This window comes from Mustela nivalis, assembly GCF_964662115.1.
Source record: "Mustela nivalis genome assembly, chromosome: 20".
NCBI lineage: Eukaryota > Metazoa > Chordata > Mammalia > Carnivora > Mustelidae > Mustela > Mustela nivalis.
Window position 1 is genome coordinate 25,308,365 of NC_139039.1, and position 21,023 is coordinate 25,329,387.

Consider the following 21,023-nt stretch of genomic DNA (forward strand, 5'->3'; position numbering starts at 1 on the left):
TTCCCAAATGGCATTTATCCTAGGTATCCAAAGCTGGCTCATCATTCAAAAATCAATTAATGTAAAATAGAATATTATTCAGCCATAAAAAAGGAAATCCTGACATCTGCAACTTCATGGATGAACATTGACAGCATTCTGCTGAATGAAATAAGTCAGAGAAAAATACCATACAATCTCATGAATATGCAGAATTTGAAAAAAAACAAACTTGTAGAAACAGAACAGATTGGTGATTGCTGGGACAGTGGGTATAGAGTAAGGAAAATGGGTCAAAGCAGTAAAAGATTAGAAATTTTCAGTCATAAGATGAGTAAGTTCTAGGGATACAATATACAGCATGGTGACTATGTTAATACTGATTGTGTACTTGGTTGTTGCTAACAGAGTAACTTTTAAAAGTTCTCACTACAAAAAAACAAAACAAAACTATCACTAGATGAGGTAATAGCTGTGTTAACTAACCTTACTGTGGTAATCATTCTGCATCATACACATATGTAAAATTACTATGTTGTAGGGGCACCTGGGTGGCTCAATTGGTTAAGCAACTGCCTCTGGCTCGGATTATGATCTCTGGGTCCTAAGATAGAGCCCCACATCGAGCTCCTTGCTCAGCAAGGAGTCTGCTTCTTCTCTCTCTCTCCCTCTGCTCCTCCCCCCACTCATTCTATCTCTCTCTCAAATAAATAAAATATTTTTAAAAATAAAAATAAATAAATAAAATTACTACATTGTATACCTTAAACTTACACAATTTTATATATCAGTTATAAATCAACAGAGGAGGGAAAAAGTCAACTTATATAATCCATCACATCAGTCAGCTAAAGGAAAAAAATCATATGATCAAATCAATATATGCAGAAAAGTTATTTGACAAAACCCAACACCCATTCATGATAAGAACTCTCAGCCAACTAGGAACAGAGGAGGAACTTCCTTAACTTGATAAAGTACATTTATAAAAATCTGTAACTAAGAGCATACTACATGCTTTCCCAATAAGATCAGGAACAAGACAGGATGCCCACTGTTACTTGTTCAACACCATACTGGGGGTCTTAGCTAATGCAATAAGACTAGAAAAAAAAAACAAAAGATATGCAGATTTGGACGTAAGTAATAAAATTGTCTTTTTCTCGCAGATGACATGATTGTTTATGTGGAAAATCAAACAAAACAACAATAAGAAAACTCATGGAACTGGTTAGAGAAAAGTTGCAAGATATAAGGTTAACATTTAACCTTTAATGGCACTCCTATATACAACAATGAACAAATGGAATTTAAAATATATAATTTAAAATTATAAAAAACAAACCATATTAGCACTCAAAAAATGAAATACTTAGATACAAAGCTAACAAAATATGTACTATATGATCCATATGAGGAATACTGCAAAACTGATGAACAAATTCAAATAACAAAACAAATGGTGAAATAGTCCAGGTACACGAATGGGAAGACTCAATATTGCCAAGATGTCAGCTCTTTCCAAATTTATCTGTAGATTCGACACAATTTAAATCAAAATGGCAACAAGTTATTTTGTGGAGACTGACAAACTGATTCTAAAATTTCTATGGAAAGGCAAGTAAGTCATAATAGCCAACACAGTATTGAAAGAGAAGAACAAGGTTGAAGGACTAACACTCTCCAACTTCAAGAGTCGCTCAAAAACTACAGTAATTAAGGCAATGTGGCGTTGATGAAGGAATGGAAATTAATCTATAGAACAGAAAAGAGAGCCCGGGAATAGTCCTACACAAATAACAGTCAACCTCCAAAAGGAAGCAAAGATAGTCTTTTCAACAAATGGAGATGGAAAAACTAGACATTCCCATGAGAAAATCAATAAATAAGTCTATACCCATCACAAAACTTAACTCAAAATTGATCAGACCTAAATGCCAAATACAAAACTATAAAAATCCTAGAAGATAGCATAGGAGGAAATCTAGGTGGCTTTGGATTTGCTGATAGATTTTTTACTCTTCACCACGAGCATGTTCCATGAAAGAAACAAATTGGTAACTTGATTTCATCAAAACGAAAAACTTCTGCTTTGCAAAAGACACTATTAAGAGAATAAAAAGACAAGCCACAAACTTGGAGAAAATTGCTGCAAAACATATATCTGATAAAGAACTCGTCCAAAACATATAAAGAATTCTTAAAACTCAATCATAAAAAAACAAGTGAGCCAATTTTAAAATAAGCAAAAGATCTAAACAGATGTGTTACCAGAGAAGACATATAGACAGCAAATAAACATATGAAAAGATGTTCAACATCATATTATCACTAGGGAAATTAAACTTCCACAATAAATCAATATATATCTGTTAGATAAGCAACTATGAGAATGGTTAGAATCCAAAATACTGACCTCACCAAGTGCTGGCAAGGACATGGAACAGAAACTCTCAGTCATTATTGGTGAGAATGCAATATAGTACAGCCACTTTGGAAAAGAACTTGGCAGTTCCTTCAAAATTAAACACACCTTTACATATGACCCAGCAGTTGTGTTCTATGGTATTTACCCAAAGCAGTTGAAAACTTATCTCCATACGGAAACCTATACAAATATTTATAGTAGCTTTATTCATAATTGCCACAACTTGGAAGAAGCCAAGGTATCCTTCAGTAGGTGAATGGATAAACCTATTGTGGAACATCCCTACACTAATAAGGGAATCCTATTTGGTGATAAAAAGAAATGAGCTATCAAGCTACCAAGAGACATGCAAAAAATTTAAACCTATTATTAGTAAGTGAGAGAAAGCCAACGTAAGGAAAGGCTACATACTAAGTTAAGTCCATCTTTATGGCATTCTGGAAAAGGCAAAACTATGGCAACAGGAAAATATCAGTGGTTGTGAAGGGTTTGGAGGAGGGACAGAAGGATGACTGGCACAGGGAATTTTTAGGGGAGTTAAACTATTGAAACTATTCTGCATGATACTTATAATGGTAGACAGCGTCATTATACATCTGTCAAAATTCATAGAATAGATAACCAAGAGTGACTCCTGATGAAAACTAATGAAAATGGTCCCGTAGCATAATATATCAATATTGACTCATTAATTGTAACAAATGCCACACCAGTACAAATGTTAAAAACAGAGAAGAGAGGGTAGTATAAGAGAACTGTCAGAATGGATTTGTAAAGCAAAACCTGACTGTACACTATGTACAAGAGACACACTTTAAATATTAAAAATAGAAGCAAGTGGAAAATAAAAGGCTGAATGGGTGAAAACACAAGCAAACAGATGTGGCTATATTAATATCACCCAAAGTAGACTTCAAGACCGGAAACATTATCAGAGATAAAGATGGTTGTTTCTGAATGATAAAGAGTCGATTCATCAAGAAGACATAACCAACCCTAAATTATACACTCCTGATGACAGAGCTTCAAAATACATGACGTAAAACTGGCAGAACTAAAGAGAGAAATAACAGATTCACAATCCTGGTTGGAGATTTTGACACTCCTGTGTCAGTAAATTGATAGAACTAGGTAAAATGCAACAAGAATTTAGATCAGTACAACTATATCAAACCAAATGGCTTACTGACATTTATAGAACGCTCTACCAGACAAATGCAGAATACATATTCTTGCAAGCACACTGAACATTCACCCAGCTAGCCCATATCCTTGATCATAAAAAAAAATCTTAATTTAAAATACACAGAATGTACTTTTATCACTTTAAATTAGAAAATCATAACAAAACATAGCTAGAAAAATCTCCCAACTCTTTGTAGATTAAGCAGCACACTTCTAAATAATCCGTGGGTCAAAGAAGAGGTCACGAATAATACTAGAAAAATATTCCAAACTAAATGATAATAATAAATCAGAATTCATGGGGTGGAGCTAAAGCAAGGCTTAGAGGGAAATTATAGTTTTAAAATGTTTCTATTAGAAAATAAAGAGTCTAAAAATCAGTTATCTAGATTTCCACTTCAAGAAGGTAAAGGGATAAAAATACACTCAAAAAAAGCTTAAAAAGGGAGAAATAACAAACTAAGAGCAGAAATCAATAAAATACAAAACAAACAATAGCTGAGGGGAACATCTGAGAAACTGTCACCGTCTAGAAGAGCTGAAATAGACATGACAACTAAATGTTATGTAGTATTCTGGATGGGATCCCAAAACAGAAAACAGGCATTGGTTAAAAACTAAGGAAATGTGAACAAAGAGTGAACAGTAGTTAACCCTAGTAATGTACCTATAGTGGTTCATTAATTATCACAAATGTATCATAGTAATGTAAGTTGGTAACAATAGGGGAAACTAGGCGCAGAGTATATGGCTATTCTCTGTTATAACCTTGCAACTTTTTTAATAAATCTGAAACTATCCTTCCCAATTCATTTTATGAAGCAGCAGAAGCTTGATCCCAAAACTAGAAAAGAACATTACTAGAAAAGAACATTACAGACTAATACAATTTATGATATATATAAAAAGGATAATAGAGATTGACAAAGTACAATTTATCCCAGAAATACAGGACTGGTTCAACAATTGAAAATCAATCTATTTAATTCACCACATTAACAGAATAAAGGGAAAAAATCATATTATCATTTCAATTGGTCCAGAAAAAGCATCTGACAAAATCTAACATTCATTCCTAATAAAAACTCTAAGCAAAACAGGAATAGATTTTCTTTTTTTTATATAAGATTTTATTTATTTATTACAGAGAGAGATAGTGAGAGAAGGAACATAGCACAGGAGAGTGGGAGAGGGAGAAGCAGTCTCCCTGCTGAGCAGGGAGCCAAATATGGGGCTCAATCCCAGGATGCTGGGATCATGACCTGAGCCAAAAACAGATGCTTAATGACTGAGCCACCCAGGTGCCCCAGAAATTTTCTTATTTGGATAAAGGCTTCTATGAAAAACCCACAGCAAACATAATTCTTACTGGTGAAATATTGAATTTCCTCCTAAGATTGGGAATATTTTCAGGATAAATTTTTTAAAATGCATAAGCTATTTGTATTTTTTTAAATATCTGAATATCCCAAATAGACTCTGAATTTAACTTAACATTTATTGAGTACTTCCTAGGTACAAAACAGCTGCTCAGTGTTAGGGATTTTTTTTTTTTTAATGGTAAGAAGCAGACCATCTGTCAAGAAATTACTAAATATATTAAAAAGTAAGACAGCTACTCATTAAAAGTAACCAAAGTCAAATTAATAGATGCTAGAGGAACAAATGAGGCAACAGAAGATAAATAGCTCAGGCTTTCAGAGTCCAGATTTTATAGGGCATGGACTAATATAGTAAATTGTTTAAATTTTATTCTGTAGGCTATGGGACTTTCCTAGTGCCTGCCATAGGCCTTTGAGCAGAGGAAGGTATAATAAAGATTCTACCATCAGCATCTTTGAAAGTATATTTTGAAAATATGTCTGGGGATCTGTGCCCTTCCTATCATTTTATTGCAAAACAACTAATGATCAGAGGGGTTAACTGATTTTCTCAAAGCTATAAAAGGAGAAAAGGAGCATGGGAAATTAGTGTGAAAATACAACAGAATCCTGATTTCCTTCCATTGTAGGACTTCTATTGTCCCAGCTATTGGTTAGATATTTTAAAGAAGAATGGAAACAGAAGTCACTTTTTCTTTTTGACAGCTCAGTAAGCCAGAAACAGCTAATATTGGAAGTCTGTCTCCAGACAATGGTAACCAGGAAAAGTATGCAAAGCCTGGAGGAAGGGGGGAAAGAGTTAAAATTGGCGACAAGGAACAGATGGTCTTCTCGACTGAATTCCCACCTTCCTTTCTCTCTTTCCTACACCCACTCATCCACTCATCCAAGTGCACACACGCACTCCATGAGCTCCCTGCTGCCTGTCAGTACTAACAACTAACCCACCGATAGAGAAATCTGTCTCCTTCCCAGATTCAGTGGCTAATTGGAAGGCCGTTCCTTGGCATGAGTGTGAGCAGACGCAGAAATTAATAATTATTTGAGTAAAAACAGATGAGATGCTGATAGCACGCTGGTGATAACGAGCGATGATAAGGGGAGGGTCTTCAAGGCTCCCAGGCGACAAGCTCTAGACCATGACACTCACCCCGAAATGTGAATCCTACGGCCATCAGGAGAAGGAAGTCAGACTAATTGAGGAAACAAAGCGTCTGATTCTTAACAAGCACTCGGTACGTGAATGGTTGTCCCTACCACATTAAAGGGACAGCAGAGAGAAGGCATGACAGACTGGAGAAACACAGAGGCAGAATCATAGTTCCAGTGAAAAACACAGGGTCTTGCATGGTAACCCACAGACCCAGTTTGCCTTGGTCTATACCATGTTTGGCCATGAAAGTCCCACGTGCTGGGAAACGCTTTAGTCCCAGGCAAACCAGAACACCTGGTCATCCTAGCTTGGGAAGCCTTTTAATACCAAACACTGGAAGTCAGTGGGTCCCATCTCAATACTTACACACCATAGAGCTCCAGAGCCCCAGAAATTGTCCACCTACACAAATAGGGAAATAGGAGACTCTACATCCTTCCTCCAGAGCCCACTGAATGCGAGAGCTCTGGAAGAGCGCTGTTACTCACCTACTCAGTGATGGGCTGTTTCCCTCCAGGAGTCCAATAGTTCCCAGAGACTTATGGGTATTTGTCTCCCTCCCCATCCGCTCCTGGCTCTTCTGTTTCATTTACCCAAGGAGAGAACAGGACAGAGTGGAACAGGAGGAAGGAAGGTTACCATCTTGGTTTGAGTTTCCAAAAGCTGCTACCCGGGAGGGAAAAAAGAGCAAGGCCCTCTACCCTGCCTCTTGGTGAGCCCTGGGGAGGCGGCACAATACCGGAGAGACCATGACTATGTAAGTTATCGAGGCTAACGAAAGCAGAGAAAGCCTGTCAGAGCCCCGTGCCCTCGCCTAGCACACACGTAGAGCCACCAAAGCTGAAGTGGCCACAGTTACAGGGACCATCATGATGAACAGAAGACAAAGGACCAGACAGGAAGACAGATACCCCACAGCACAACTACACAGACAAAAGACACTAAGGACCACAGCCCTAGCTACTTAGATGTGTGCATCTAAGATGCTCAAGATTAAGATGCGCATCTTGTGTGCTCTAACTTCTTAGCTGGTACCCGAGCACTGGAAGTAAGTATAAGCCCCAGAGTAAGAGCAACTCTTAAGTGGACTCAAATTAAGTTCCCACCACTCTGTCACAAGGGGCATCTGAAAGGGTTGAGCATTCCTTACAAGTGTGAGTCTACAAGTGAGACTCATCCCTGCCAGCATCCCACAATGGAAAGAACACAGGATTTAGAGTATGGGACCTGGCTCGGGGTCCTGACTCCACCACTGCAGGGTTGTGCTTGTTATACGGAAACTCCTCCTTACATCTCGCAAGACCTCTCTGCCCCGTTTGCTCTCATTCTGCCCTCCATGGGGAGGAAGGACTGCTTATACCATCCCACCTCCCGCTCTCCCATAGCTAAGTCCTCCCCAACTTCCTGAAGACCGAACAACCCTACTCTTTGAAAACCATGATTCCCAAGCCCAGCTTGCATTTGGCCACCGTTTTCAAGCCTGGCAGACTGACTGGGTGCATCCTGACCTACAGCCTGACCAAGAGCCCCTTTCACAGCAGGGAAAGTGATTCTCATTCTAGAGAGCAGCCACCCTGGGCACAGCCAACCACAGCCCTGTGCAACCCGGCCCTGTGCCCTTGAACCACAAACATCTTTTTTTTTTTTTTTTTAATTTATTTGACAGACAGAGATCACAAGTAGGCAGAGAGGCAGGCAGAGGGAGAGGAGGAAGCAGGCTCCCCGCTGAGCAGAGAGCCCGATGCGGGGCTCGATCCCAGGACCCTGGGATCGTGACCTGAGCTGAAGACAGCGGCCTAATCCACTGAGCCACCCAGGCGCCCCAAACCACAAACATCTTTAAGCTCCGCTCCCTACACCATGCTGAGCCCTGCCTGGTGACCAAACAAAGGGATCATTTTCCTCTAGGATTTCCCTCTAGGTGAGTACGTGCCTACTTGTGATGAGGTAGCCTCGGTCTGGATTTCTAAGTGAGATTCACAAGCACGGTTCTGCTGGGGTAGTACCTGTTATGTACAAATGAGCTGGGGCCTCCTGTAGTCCAGTAGGTTTGGAAAATTCTGGGATAAGGAGGGTGAAAAAGGTCTCTTTACAACAGGACTTCCCAGAGCCTTGGAAATGCCCAGTGTGCACTATGACTCCTCAAAGGAGGGACAGTAGAAGGCGGAGTTTCCCAAGCTTTTATAACCCAAAGTGACACGGAGCCCGTGGCCTTCCAGACTGTCCTGAGCATGCACAGCGGTGCCGACAGAATGTTCTGTGTTCCCTTCCCAGTAGTCAAATCTACTCTTTCTCCTTGATGTGCCAGGCTAGCCCTTCCTCAGAGAATGAGGTGGCCCAGGAAGGGCTCTTTCCCTCAGATAGCACCGATTCCCCAGGATGCTTTTCTGAGGGTCAGTGGACTCTTGAACATGGCTAAGGCTAACTGTTTCGAGATGCTGGCAAGAGCTGATACGGAGGGCATGATCTAGACCTATGAGCGACAGCATTGGCTGAGTGTTACAACAGGTACTTACTTCCCAGGGCTGCGATAACAAAGTATCCACAAACCGGATGGCTAAAAACAGAAATGTGCTGTGTCCCAATCTAGAGAACAGTGAGTCCAACATCACAGTGTCCTTCTGGAGGGCTGTGAGGGTCTGTTCCATGCCGTCCCCCTAGATTCCGGTGGTTGTTGGCCATCCTTGGCATTTCTTGGCTTGTAGATGCACCATGCCAGCTCTCCTGTGTGATATGCCATTGTCACTGTGTCTCTTCACATTGTTCTGTCTCTGCACACATCTGTCTCTGTGCCTCTTCTCTTCTTACAAAGATATGGGTCCCATTGGATGAAGGGCTCACCTTATGCCAGTATAACCTCACCTTAACTAATCACATCTGCAGAGACATTATTTACAAATAAGATCACAGCCTGAGGTTCTAGGAATGGCTCCAATTTGGAAGGGGACACAGTTCAACCCAGTATATCACCTAAGGACTTTATTACAATCCACACTAATGGCCAACTGTAATGATCCCAGTCTCTGGGAATGGGACTCAAACACCAATATTCTTTTATTATTATGATGATAATCATCATCATTATTATTATGTTATGTTTGTCACCATACAGTACATCATTAGTTTTTGTTGTAGTGTTCCATGATTCATTGTTTGCGTATAATACCCAGTGTTCCGTGTGATGCGTGCCCTCCTTAATAACCAACACCAGGCTAACTCATTGCCCCAACCCCTTCCCCTCTAAAACCCACCAATATTCTTTAAACATGCCCATGTAATTCCAATGTGCCGCCAAGTCTAAGATCTCTATTCTAAGGACTTTACATATTTTGTCTCCCTTTGTCTTCCTAATAAACTTGAGAGGTTCCATTACATGCCCATGTCACAGAGGAGATTCCTAAGACTTGAGGGGTTAGAATAAGCTTGGCTAAGGTTGCACAGTTAGTAAGGGATCAAGCTGGGACTGGATTCAGCCTCAGGCTTAAGCTTCTAAGCCTTGCAGACCTATAGCTGAGCTTTATAACACCAGCTAAGCTGGGCTAGAAGGCACCCCCACCACCCCAGCGACTGAAGGGTTCTACTAACTTGCATGGGCCTTCTTGGGGAAACGTCCTCCTTCCTGGCTTTGATCTGAGCCCCGCTCTTCCCTCTCCACACCGACATAACTCCTCCATCTGGCTCCACTCAGGGAAGGGGAACGTGAAAGTTTCTCTGAATCACCCGGTCCAGCCTGCCATGTGACTACAGCTTTTAATAGTAACTACTATGCTCGAACAAAAAAGAGACTCTGGTTTCCACAATGGGACGAGTGGCCCAAATTCCAGATACCACCACGGCCCTGAGCAATGGATGTGAAAGATCCACGAGAGAGAGCCTCTCTTACAGCTCTCCCACCAACAGGCTTGGTGGTCAGTTCTGGGCAGTGCCTGGAACTATAGCACCAGAGCCCCGCCAGACCCGCTGGCAGCCCTGCAGAGCCGGCAGCCTTGGCATGGGTGCCACGTGTCAAACTTGCTATTGACCCAGACCAGAGTGGCATCTCCTAGAAGATGCCATCAAAATGCAACTTTAGAGGCACCTGGGTGGCTCAGTGGGTTAAGCCGCTGCCTTCCACTCAGGTCATGATCTCAGGGTCCTGGGATCGAGCCCTGCATCAGGCTCTCTGCTCAGCAGGGAGCCTGCTTCCCTCTCTCTCTCTGCCTGCCTCTCTGCCTACTTGTGATCTGTTTCTCAAATAAATAAATAAAATCTTTTTAAAAATGCAACTTTATTTTTATCTCCCACCATCTCTTTAAAACACAATTTACAGGGTGGCTCAGTCAATTAAGATCTGGCTTTCATTCAGGTCATGATCCTGGGATCCCTGGATCAAGCCCCGTATCAGGCTCCTTGCACAGCAGGGAGCCTGCTTCTCCCTCTCCCTCTGCCTGCTGTTCCCCCTGCTTATGTGCTCACTCTCCCTCTCTGTGTGTCAAATAAATCAATAAAATATTTTTTAAAAACATATTTACAGAGAAACTGGATCTTTCATACACAGCAGATGGAAATGGGAAATGATCAGCCACCCTGGAAAAAGTTTAGCAGTTTCTTAAAAAACTAAACATGCCACTACCATATGACCTAGGAATTACACTCCTGGGCATTTAACCCAGAGAAATGTAGAAAGGTTCACACAAAAGCACGGACACAAATATTGATAGCTACTTTATCTGTAATAGCCTCAAAGAGACAACAGCTCAGATGTCCTTCAACAGCTAAAACAAACTGTGGTATAGCCATACCATGGAACATCTTCTCAGCAGGAAAAAGAAAGAATTTATCTGTTCTAAGAAAAGGAGAACAGGGGGTGCCTGGGTGGCTCCACCATTAAGCATCTGCCTTCTGCTCAGGTCATGATCCAGGGTTCTGGGATCAAGCCCTGCATCTGACTTCCGGCTCCATGGGAAGCCTGCTTCTCCCTCTCCCACTCACCCTGCTTATGTTCCCTCTCTCGCTGTCTCTCTGTGTCAAATAAGTAAATAAAGTCTTTAAAAGAAAAAGAAAAGGAGGACAGGAGGAATCCTTATGCTGTTGCAAATGGTCTGCTTCAATGTCACAACCCTATCCAATACTGTACTATCGTTTTGCAAGATGCTACCTTTCGGAGGAACTGGGCAAAAAAGGTATAAAGAATCTCTCTGTATAATTTTTTTTATTTCTTACAACTACATGTGAATCTACATTTGCCTCAAAAAGTAAATTTTTGTAAGTTGTGGAACTACTTTCAGGGAGAAAAGTGTCCTTTGACCCTGGATGAAAGCCCCAGTAGGCCCCAAGATTTTCCTGCTGACCTTCAGTCCTAAAGACATTATGTCAAGAAACACAGTCTCCATTTCATAATCAGAATGCCCACACTGATGTCATAATCAAATCTCCCTCACTACTTTTAGGGGTAAATAGTCCCTCTTCCTCAGGTAGTGCTGGTTGAAAAAGGCCCCTGCCACATGGCGGGGGTGGGGGAGGCATGAGCTGCATCCCCTCTGACACTCACCTCTTCCTCACAGCTGGGAAGGAGGAAGAGCGAAGGGACAGCAGAAGGTTCATATCTGAAGGCATGGTTTTGAGATGGTTCCTCTTCTCTCTCAAGGGTACTTTCACTGGTTCTTTGTAGCCTTTCCTGCTGGTCAGACAGCAACTCCCACAACATGGGCTTGTACTCAATTCCTTCGTCAGCCCTGGTTTGCCATGGTGCCCTTCACAGACAGTAGTTTTCTTCTGTCCTGTCAGACTCTGAGAGAGCAGGCCCATCTCAACCATGTTGTTTCTCAGCCTATTTCTCAGCCTTTAAATGTCCCCAGGAGAGTCACCCACCCAGGACCGTTCAGCCTTCACTGAAGGGGACCCCTAGGGAGCCCTCTCTCTAAGCCCGAGTGACATGCCCTCACAGGCTTGAGATGAGAGTCAACACCCCTGAGGAGGAGTCAGCACAACCTTCCCTGAAGAAAACCCCTTCACAACATGCTCAAACCATTCCTACGTTCAACTTTCTGTCCCTTTTATGGGTTTCAGAGTCAGCTGCCCAGCGATCAGTCACTTCCTTTCAGAGTCTACTATGGTGACTTGATCCAAACTTCCAAGATGGCACCCTGTCACCTCAGCCATACTGGAAGGGACGGGGATACAGAAAGAGGACAGGTTAGAAGGAAATGAAATACCTAAGAGTCAAAAGAGAAGATCAATAAGTAAAGTCTAAAACTGATAAAAGAAAGAAGAGTAATAGGTGACGATAAGTACCAAAAACAAAACAAAAACCTGACTGTAGATCTGAAAGTAACTGCAGTGGGATTGGAGGTTGGGAGGGTGTGGTCGGGTCTGAGGTTTTGTTCATCATAAGCCTTCTAGCTGCAAACAACTGTTTGCCTCTATGTGTGTGTTTCTGTGACTATGAGGTAAATAAAACTTTGCTTACTTCTAAAATTGGGGACAAAATTATATAACCCCTGGATGATGAAATGAGATCACATGTGCAAGAAGCATAGAACATTCCCAGTCAAAAACAGACACCCTGGTGAACCGCTCACCGTCATGGCTCACAATGTTGCAGCCATTTTCAATTACTATCTTTCCCTTTCACAGACCCTCCACGAGGAGTTATCAGAGAAAAGAGCCATTATCTCATAAGCCCTCACTTTCTTTTCTATTTCTCCTCTAATCCATATATATTAGCTTCTTGTGGCTACTGTAATAAATTACCACAAAGTAGGAGGCTTAAAACAATAGAAATGTATTGCCTTGCAGTTCTGGAACCTTGAAGTCCAAAGTCAAGATGTCAGCAGGACCATGGTCCCTCCAGAGTCTCCCTCAGAGACTCCTTCCTAGCTCCTTCCTGCTACTGATGACTCCGTGAAGGCCTGAGCTTGTGGCCAACATCACCCTGATCTCTCCGGACCACACTGTCTCCTCTTCTGCATCAAAACTTTCTATGCCTCTCTTTTAGGGGAGTATCTGTGACTACATATAGGGCCCACCAAGCTGCTCTAGAATAACCTCCCCATCTCATGATCCCACTTAATCCCATTTATTAAGTCCTGTTTTGCCAGCTAAGGAAACAGTCACAGATTCCAGGGATGAAGACCTACATATTCGTTTTGGGAGGCCACCATTCCAGTCCATTACACTAGGTCTACCACATTGCATGCCTGGCTCACTGCTCCCCTGGGCTCCAATGTAGTCCACCTACAGTGGCGGGAAGGACCCATGTCAACAACTTTGTCATCGCATTTCACCACAGCTCAAAACCTAGATCAGGCTCCCTCTGTCACAGAGTGAGAGCTCCACCTGGAAGGGACCTGAGAAACCCTCTGGTCCACCGTGCACCTGCCGCAGAACCCAGGCTGAAGGGGTTCCGGAGCTCACCCAAGGTCACGCAGTTCATCAGTACTGGTTTGGGGGGTGGGGAGGTCTCCTCATTCCTCCACGGGTCCTGTTCTCACATTCCCTTCGCTGATCTCCCCAGCCGCGTCTAACTGGGAACTTGAGCACACTTCATCGAATCCTTGTTTAGAGCCCAGCTTTTTTCTCTACACGTAAACAACTTTGCCTTCTAGTCTGAGCCCAAATTCACATCTTTTAGGAGTCTTTCTCTGGTGAAAAATGTGAAATTACCTCTTTGTCCCCTAGTCCCTTGGAACTCCTATATTAATTTGGGGCTGTATTAAGCTCTCTCACCTATTTGTGGCCTCTTAAATATTTTAATTTTTATGTTCTGTTTGTAAATTTAATCCTGGATTTTTTTTTTTTTTTTAATCTTTGATGTCCTTTCCCATACTACTCAATCCACAACTGCTCCTCCCTCTCCCTCTTTCCTTCTCTGGCCCTCCCTGTTCCTCTCCCCCCCTCCCTCCTCTCCCTCTCTCTTCCTCCCTTTCCTTCTCTCCCTCTGTCTCCCCCTCCCTCCCTCTCTATCTCACACACACACATATGCACACACACACCCATATATGTGCTGCCATCAGGTCGCTGCTGATGCTTCTACAATGCTATTGACTAGGGCTCCCCATTCTACGAACTAGAGTCAGATGAGCACATCACGAAACCTCACACAGTACTACTGTCATGAAGGTGAAATTTTTTGTTTAAAATCATGCAGTTTTTTCTTCTGGATTTCTAAATATGCTGCCATCACCTTAGAATTATCAAAGGCACCCAGAGATTCCCATCTACCTGTAAAGGCAGAATATTTACAGAAAGAACACAAACAGAATGGCGAGAGTAATTATCAATTTATGGCACTCAGAAACCAGGTTAAAGAGCAAAATATTAGCTTTAGGCCCAGGCTGTTGTCTTTAAAAGATTTTTCCCAATTCTCCCATCTTCTTAACCCCTTTTTACCCCTCTCCCTCCCCCACCCCACACTTAAAATTATCAAGGACTCAGCCCTGGTGACACTAATGCATAAAAATCCAGTGGTCACTTAGGCTGTATGCCTCCTCCCCATGACAGGAAGGCCAGAATGCCTGCCACCTCGGGGAAGAAGGAGACCATCATACAGGAGAGGAAAGGAGCCATCCATCCCTTTCCAGGCTGGAGGTTGTTGGAAGAGAACGTGAGGAGAGCAAAGCCACGGGACCAGTGTCCCCCATTCCCCATTTTGAGCTTCGGCATTGAATAAGCAAACCTCTAGAAGGCCTGGCCCCTGGCCCCATAGAGATTTCTGGTTAAAGAACAACTCCTAGGGGGTGCCTGGGTGGCTCAGTTGGTTGGGCGAAAGCCTTCAGCTCAGGTCATGATCCCGGAGTGCCAGGATCGAGTCTCACATCAGGTTCCCAGCTCCATGGGGAGTCTGCTTCTCCCTCTGACCTTCTCCCCTCTCATGCTCTCTCTCACTCTCTCTTTCTCTCTCAAATAAATAAATAAAATCTTAAAAAAAAAAAGAACAACTCCCAGGCTGCTTGCGCCAACCTAAGGTCCGGCAGCAGCAATGTGGCCATGAAACAAGGAGAAGACAAGGACAACCCTCGGATTTCACTCTTGCAGGCCATCTTCCCTCCAGCCTGGTGCAGATATAGTGGTGATGGCCGGGCGCCCGTCAGGGACCTATGTCTGATGACTACAGCAGCGGGGGTCAGACATCAGCCAGAGGAGGGGCCCTTACCGGCCCAGGTAACACCAAGCTTATTAGCTACAGAATGCCCCAAGCAGGCAGGAGCAGTACAAAGAGGCAGCGACCAGAGGCCACAGCCCCCTTACTGAGAACCCCAGCTCCTCCCCTCTCTGCTGAGGTTGGAACCGCAGCCCCTCCCCCACCCACCGGATGCCTCCCATACACCAGATGCCATTTTAGGAAGAGAAGCAGTAGGAGAATGGAGGCAATCTGAGATTCAAAGCATTTTTTCCTAGAAAGACTGAGCCTTCCTTGAAGGCTCTGTTTAAATACTCAAATCAGACATTCGCTCAAACCAAATTAGACATTTAGTTATTTTTTTCCACTGTGGGGTGGGGAAAGGGGGAATCATGAATTAAACTAAAACAGCTATAAACAAAATATAGAAATTACATTTCCTCGTCATAGCCAAGCGGCAGTGAGTTAAATTTTTCAAAGCCATTACACCAGCCTGCCCTTTCTTGGGAGGCTGATAGCTCTGGATTAATTTCTGAATTCGTAAAATACCCTGGTAACAATGAGGACAGAAATTCTCCGCCTAACTACAGAGAAGTGAGTTACCTAGCAGTGGGTCACTGATTTATCATACCAGCTGTATGTAAATTAAATTTTAAAACTCAAATTGATTTCATTTCCAGTCACTAAATGTCCAGGTGGCTTGCTGCATTAATTAGAACTGACATGGAGGTTAATAATCTCACCCTCTGACCTCCACCTCTTCAAACTCGGATGCCTTGCTTTTCCTGCTAATAACATGGCGGGGTGGGGGTGGGGGGTGGGGGAAGGCGGGAGTGGATGGGGAAACAGGAGCCTGATGAATCAGCCAGGAGATGAATTGTTCACAGCATCCTTCCCTGGCGCCCGAGCAGGCTATGTTATCACACTGGCAGCCGGCAGCAGGTGCACTGGAGTGATACAGCTGGGCAAGGTGGAAATCAATAAAGCTCCATCACCTGCATGGGGCCTTCTCTCTCCTCAGCATCCAGTGACCTCCCAATGCAGGCTTTACCTTGGAAAAGAGCTAAGAGCCGCCCATCCCCCAGAAGCCCAGGCAGAACGAAGGTCTAGCCACAGGCCAACAGCTATCCCAGTCTGGGTTCGTAGCATTGCCATGGGGGGGGACAAAGGCAAGACTGGGTACCAATGACGTGAGGCCCTGCTGACTTCAGATGCTTGGGAGACAGATGCTGTCACCCGGATGCTCTTCTGCAGAGAACATATGCAGTTAAGAGCTTTTTTTTTTTTTTTAGTTTCTCTGCAGGCGGACTGTGTTTGGCAAAGGGTTTGAAGGTGAGGTTGTGGAAACCATTTGTGGAAATTAGGTGATAAAGGATCTCCTTCCTTCACCAGCTGCTGGGTGCCGCTGCATCCTCTTCCAAATGGTCTTTTAACGGACTAAGTAGCGAACATTTGACTAAAGTCTCCTAATTCCAAAGACTGTAACTACTTTGCAGATACCTGCTTGGATATGGATTCAAATGCTGCCAATGACGGGTGCCGCAATATGGTAGCTCCCTGAGATGCGTGTCTGTTTCACGGTCCCCACATAGCCCGACGTCCACTAAATGATCTAAAGAAAATAATAATTACCCCAGGATTTATTTTTCCCTTGAAAGAATACGGTCAGTGGTGGTGAGTATCCCACATTATTCCAAGAGCCCATTGTGTTGAGGTGGCAACTGTGACTTGGCAGAAACTCACTTTAGTGTGTGGATACCTGTGTTCCTTTCTGCTCAACCTCTTTCTAACTACACTACCCCGGATAAGTCACATCGCTGAGCCTTAAAATAAGAATCACGTTAGTACCCGACAGGCCCACATCAGTCCAAAGAGCCATGTGTCAAGAACTACAGGAGAAGCCCAGGGTTCAGAGTGTGAGGTGTGCTGATCATCAAGCTTTGGAACCCCACTGGCCTGGCTCTCCCACTCTGCAGCTGGGCACCCTCAGCCACATTTTTCCACCTTAAAGTCAGTAACTCAGCAAGCTGGACTCGGACTAATTTGGATAAATCCCAACTGTGCCACTTACTAGCTATTCACCTTGCATAAGTTATTGGCCTTTCCTTACTGGTAAAACAAGGGAATCCTGGGGTGCCTGGGTGGCTCAGTCAGTTAAGAGTCTACCTTCGGGTCTGATCTCAGGGTCCTGGGATTGAGCCCCGCATCGGGCTCCCTGCTCAGCTTCAAGTCTGCTTCTCTTTCTCCCACTGCCCCCGCCCCCGACCTTGTGCTCTTGCTCTCTCTTTCTCTCAAATAAATAAAACCTTAAAAAACAACAACAACAACAACAACAACAAAACACAAGGGAATCCTAATGGCAGTTTCATAAGTTTGCTGTGCATATGCAATAATAACACAGAGTATATCCCTTAGCATGCTGCCTAGAATGGAGAGTCAATTCAGGTAGTTTTGTTGGTAGTGGTGGTTAAAAAGCAGCTTATGGGGACACTTGGGTAGCTCAGTGGGTTAAAGCCTCCACCTTTGGCTCAGGTCATGATCCAGGGATCCTGGGATCAAGCCCCACATCGGGCTCTCTGCTCAGCGGGGAGCCTGCTTCCCTTCCTCTCTCTCTGCCTGCCTCTCTGCCTACTTGTGATCTCTGTCTGTCAAATAAATAAAGAAAATCTTTAAAAAAAAAAAAAAAGCAGCTTATGGGGAGAATGGTTAGCTGGCATCAGGACCAATATTTAGCAGATGCTAAGTAATTACCTGTTTTCTTTCAACAGCAGGCAACTTCAAGGAGCAAAGGATACAACTCTTAAAGAGACATTAAAATCTGGTTAAGTATAAGGATAGCCTCAGGAAGTACTGTTGGGCCCAGAGAAGGGGTGACTCCATCTGGAAGAGACAATGAAGCTTTGAGAAGGAGGTAACATCGGCCTGAGGGTCCTGACCAGGACTACAGAGAGTTTGAGAGGAAAAATTCTCCTCCATCTTCTATTTTCAGTAGGCTGTGAATTAAACTAATAAAAGACAGCTTAATAAGAAAGAGGTTTGTTTCCTATGCACCTATGCACATGGGGGAGCCTCACAAAAAGCAGTGAGGCCCCAAGAGGTGGTTAGGCCTGTAAGCTTATATACCATTTTAACAAAGGACAATAAATTCTGGAGAAATGACAAGATGAGAAAAAGGGGGTCACGCTTCTAAGGGCAGTAAATTAGGGGAAGGTAACTACATGAGAAAATCTAATGGAACATAAGGGTCATTTAGCAAGGTTTGTAAGTAAGACTCAAGTCTGCCATAACAAACCTTACTAAATCTTCCTACAATCTTAAATTAAATCTTAAAAATTAAATTTAAATGAAATATTACTAAATCTTATCTCCAGTGATATGAGTCTGGTCGTCTCTGGTGATTGAGTCATTCCCTTCTTCCTGATATGGGAAAGAGGAGGGGGGACCTCTTCATAAGGGGGAAATTTCTGCTCTGCTTTTAGGCAGAGGGGGGGAAGGGAGAGAATTCTTTCCGTATCCACTGTTTCTTCATAGCCTTCGGCCAAAATAATCTTTATGCCAAAGTGGCCTATTTTCACGTGGAGTATTCTGATCTCCTTCAAGAGCAAGGTCATTTCAGGCCAAGGCAGTCTGAACAAAGGCTGTGAGCTTGAGTTGTGTACAGCATGCATGGGGGAAAAAATGAAGAATCTGATATGGTTAGAACCCCAGGCATACAGGGGTGGCAGATTTGAGGTAGGGTCATTACAAGGAAAGAAGTTAAAAAGGCAAAAATCGACTGATATCAAATTGTCGTGGGGTTTGGATGCCTTGCTAAGAATTTATGCTTCCTCTCTGGGCTGCTGTTTCTCAAGATGGGGTCCCTGGATTGTCTACACCACAGTAACCTAGAGCGTTTATTAGAAAACCAGGTCCTTGGCTCTACCCTGGGCTTTTATACACCCTGGACTTACCCCAGCTCATCACTTCTGGGAGGGGTGCCCAGGGATCGCATATTTCACAGGCAATGCGAATGCACACTGATGTCTGAGGACATTGCTAGGGCCAAGGTGTCCCGTTGAAGAGAGACAGTAAAGACTCTGATTTAGAAAGAAGACAGCTGTGTGGAAATGTCTTGGAGGGGGCAGGGCCTGGAGGCAGGAAAGCAAGCAAGGTGAGGAGACCTGAAGGAAAGCACGGGTGCTGAGAACCTTGGGCCAACGCAGGAGGCACCGGTTGTAGGGAGGAAGTGGTGGTTCCAGAGATTTTTAGACCTTTCTGAGAAACTAAAAGAGTGAATGTACAGTTCGATATCAAACAGAGGTGTGTAATCAGTGGGCAGATTTGAAGGGCAGTGAAGAAATCTTGTTAGAACTATTGCTTTCTGGGGAATTCTACATGGGCAGGTGACAGATAGGATCTTCTCTTGAGAGGTGGAAGCTGCCAGTGGCTGTAAGTGACAAAGCCCTACTTCCTTCATTTGACCTACAGAGAATCCACTAGAAATCCCACCAGCAGACCCATCAGGCTAAACAACAGAAGAAAATCAATGTGCCCCTCAGTTTCTGAACCAGAAAAAAAATGAGAGAAAAACATGGCCCTACGGCAGGAAAAGCCCATGTAACCAATAATACTTACTCCTGGGCCCTGGAACAGCCTTGCATTAAAAATGGGTGGTGATGGGGCGCCTGGGTGGCTCAGTGGGTTAAAGCCTCTGCCTTCGGCTCAGGTCATGATCCCAGAGTCCTGGGATCGAGCCCCACATCGGGCTCTCTGCTCGGCAGAGAGCCTGCTTCCTCCTCTCTCTCTCTACCTGCCTCTCTGCCTACTTGTGATCTCTGTCTGTCAAAATAAATAAATAAACAAAATCTTTAAAAAAAAAAAAAAAGGGTGGTGAGGGGGAAAGAATCAGGAAAAAGAAAGAAAGAAAGAAAGAAAGAAAGAAAGAAATTAGAGAAAAGCATAAAAAAAATTAAAGATATGCTTCCTAGGGTAAGGCAGTCTAAGGCTGAAGCCAGGGAGCGGAGGGTTTCAAAACAAAGCAGACTTTTCCTCTTTTCTCTTCCATTCTTCTTGAATTCTCCTGACCACTTTTTCCAGCCACCCAGCTCTGTGCCTGTATTTCATTAGAATATGAATGAGAAGCCCTTTGGGAGAATTTTATGCTGTCATGGCAACAGTCGCTATGGCAACTGTTAATTAATTGGATGCTGATGAAGTGGAGGAAGAAAAAAAGCCAACCAGAACGGATACAACTCCAGAGGAAGTCATGGTGTGTAGTAATTATATGAATTTCATTCAGCAGAGGCATGCAGAGGGTCAGAAATGCAAATATCTCCCCCGCAGCCACCACCTACTCCAAACGGGGAGGCCTGCTTTCAGATCAGGCGCCTGTGAATGAGGGGCTCAGGCCTTGACAATTTAAAAAACCAAAAAAACAAAACAAAACAAAACACAAAAGAACACCCATGGTTCCCCCAACAGGGTCCGATTCTCCAGGGAGAGAAACTCATTGTGATAACGGGGAGTTGCTTGATTCTACGAAGAGTGGCCACGATGAGCAGCTGTAACGCGCAGTAACGGTGGCCTTCGTGCAAAATGGAAAAATGACTTGTGAGCCTGCAGCGCTGTTCAACGAGGAAGCATCTTCTGGTTGAGGGGAGAGGAAGTCTGGTTTGCCGCCACGGTCTCGAGATGGCCCTGGAGCGCCTACACACACACAGACGGTTCACGGTTGGAAGAGAACATTAGTCTGGGGGTAGGAGAGGAGGACCACAGGAGGAGGGTCCTGAAAGAAACCCTCACAAGCCAGCTTTCTAT

The 21,023-nt window shown here is 43.7% G+C and overlaps 1 protein-coding gene across 4 annotated transcripts in view; it reads right to left on the minus strand.

The window, feature by feature from the left end:
- LOC309855408 (uncharacterized protein) overlaps nt 1-21,023 on the minus strand; it is a 332,305-nt gene that overhangs the window by 188,833 nt on the left and 122,449 nt on the right. Inside the window, exon 1 of one of the 4 annotated variants that reach the window (XM_082715645.1) lies at nt 6,125-6,167. The exons of the other annotated variants lie outside the window; for them this stretch is intronic. Within the exon in view, the coding sequence (XP_082571771.1) occupies nt 6,125-6,149 (25 nt within the window). The 5' untranslated portion in view covers nt 6,150-6,167. Of the gene's footprint in view, nt 1-6,124; nt 6,168-21,023 lie in introns of those variants that run through there. 4 annotated transcript variants of the gene reach the window in all.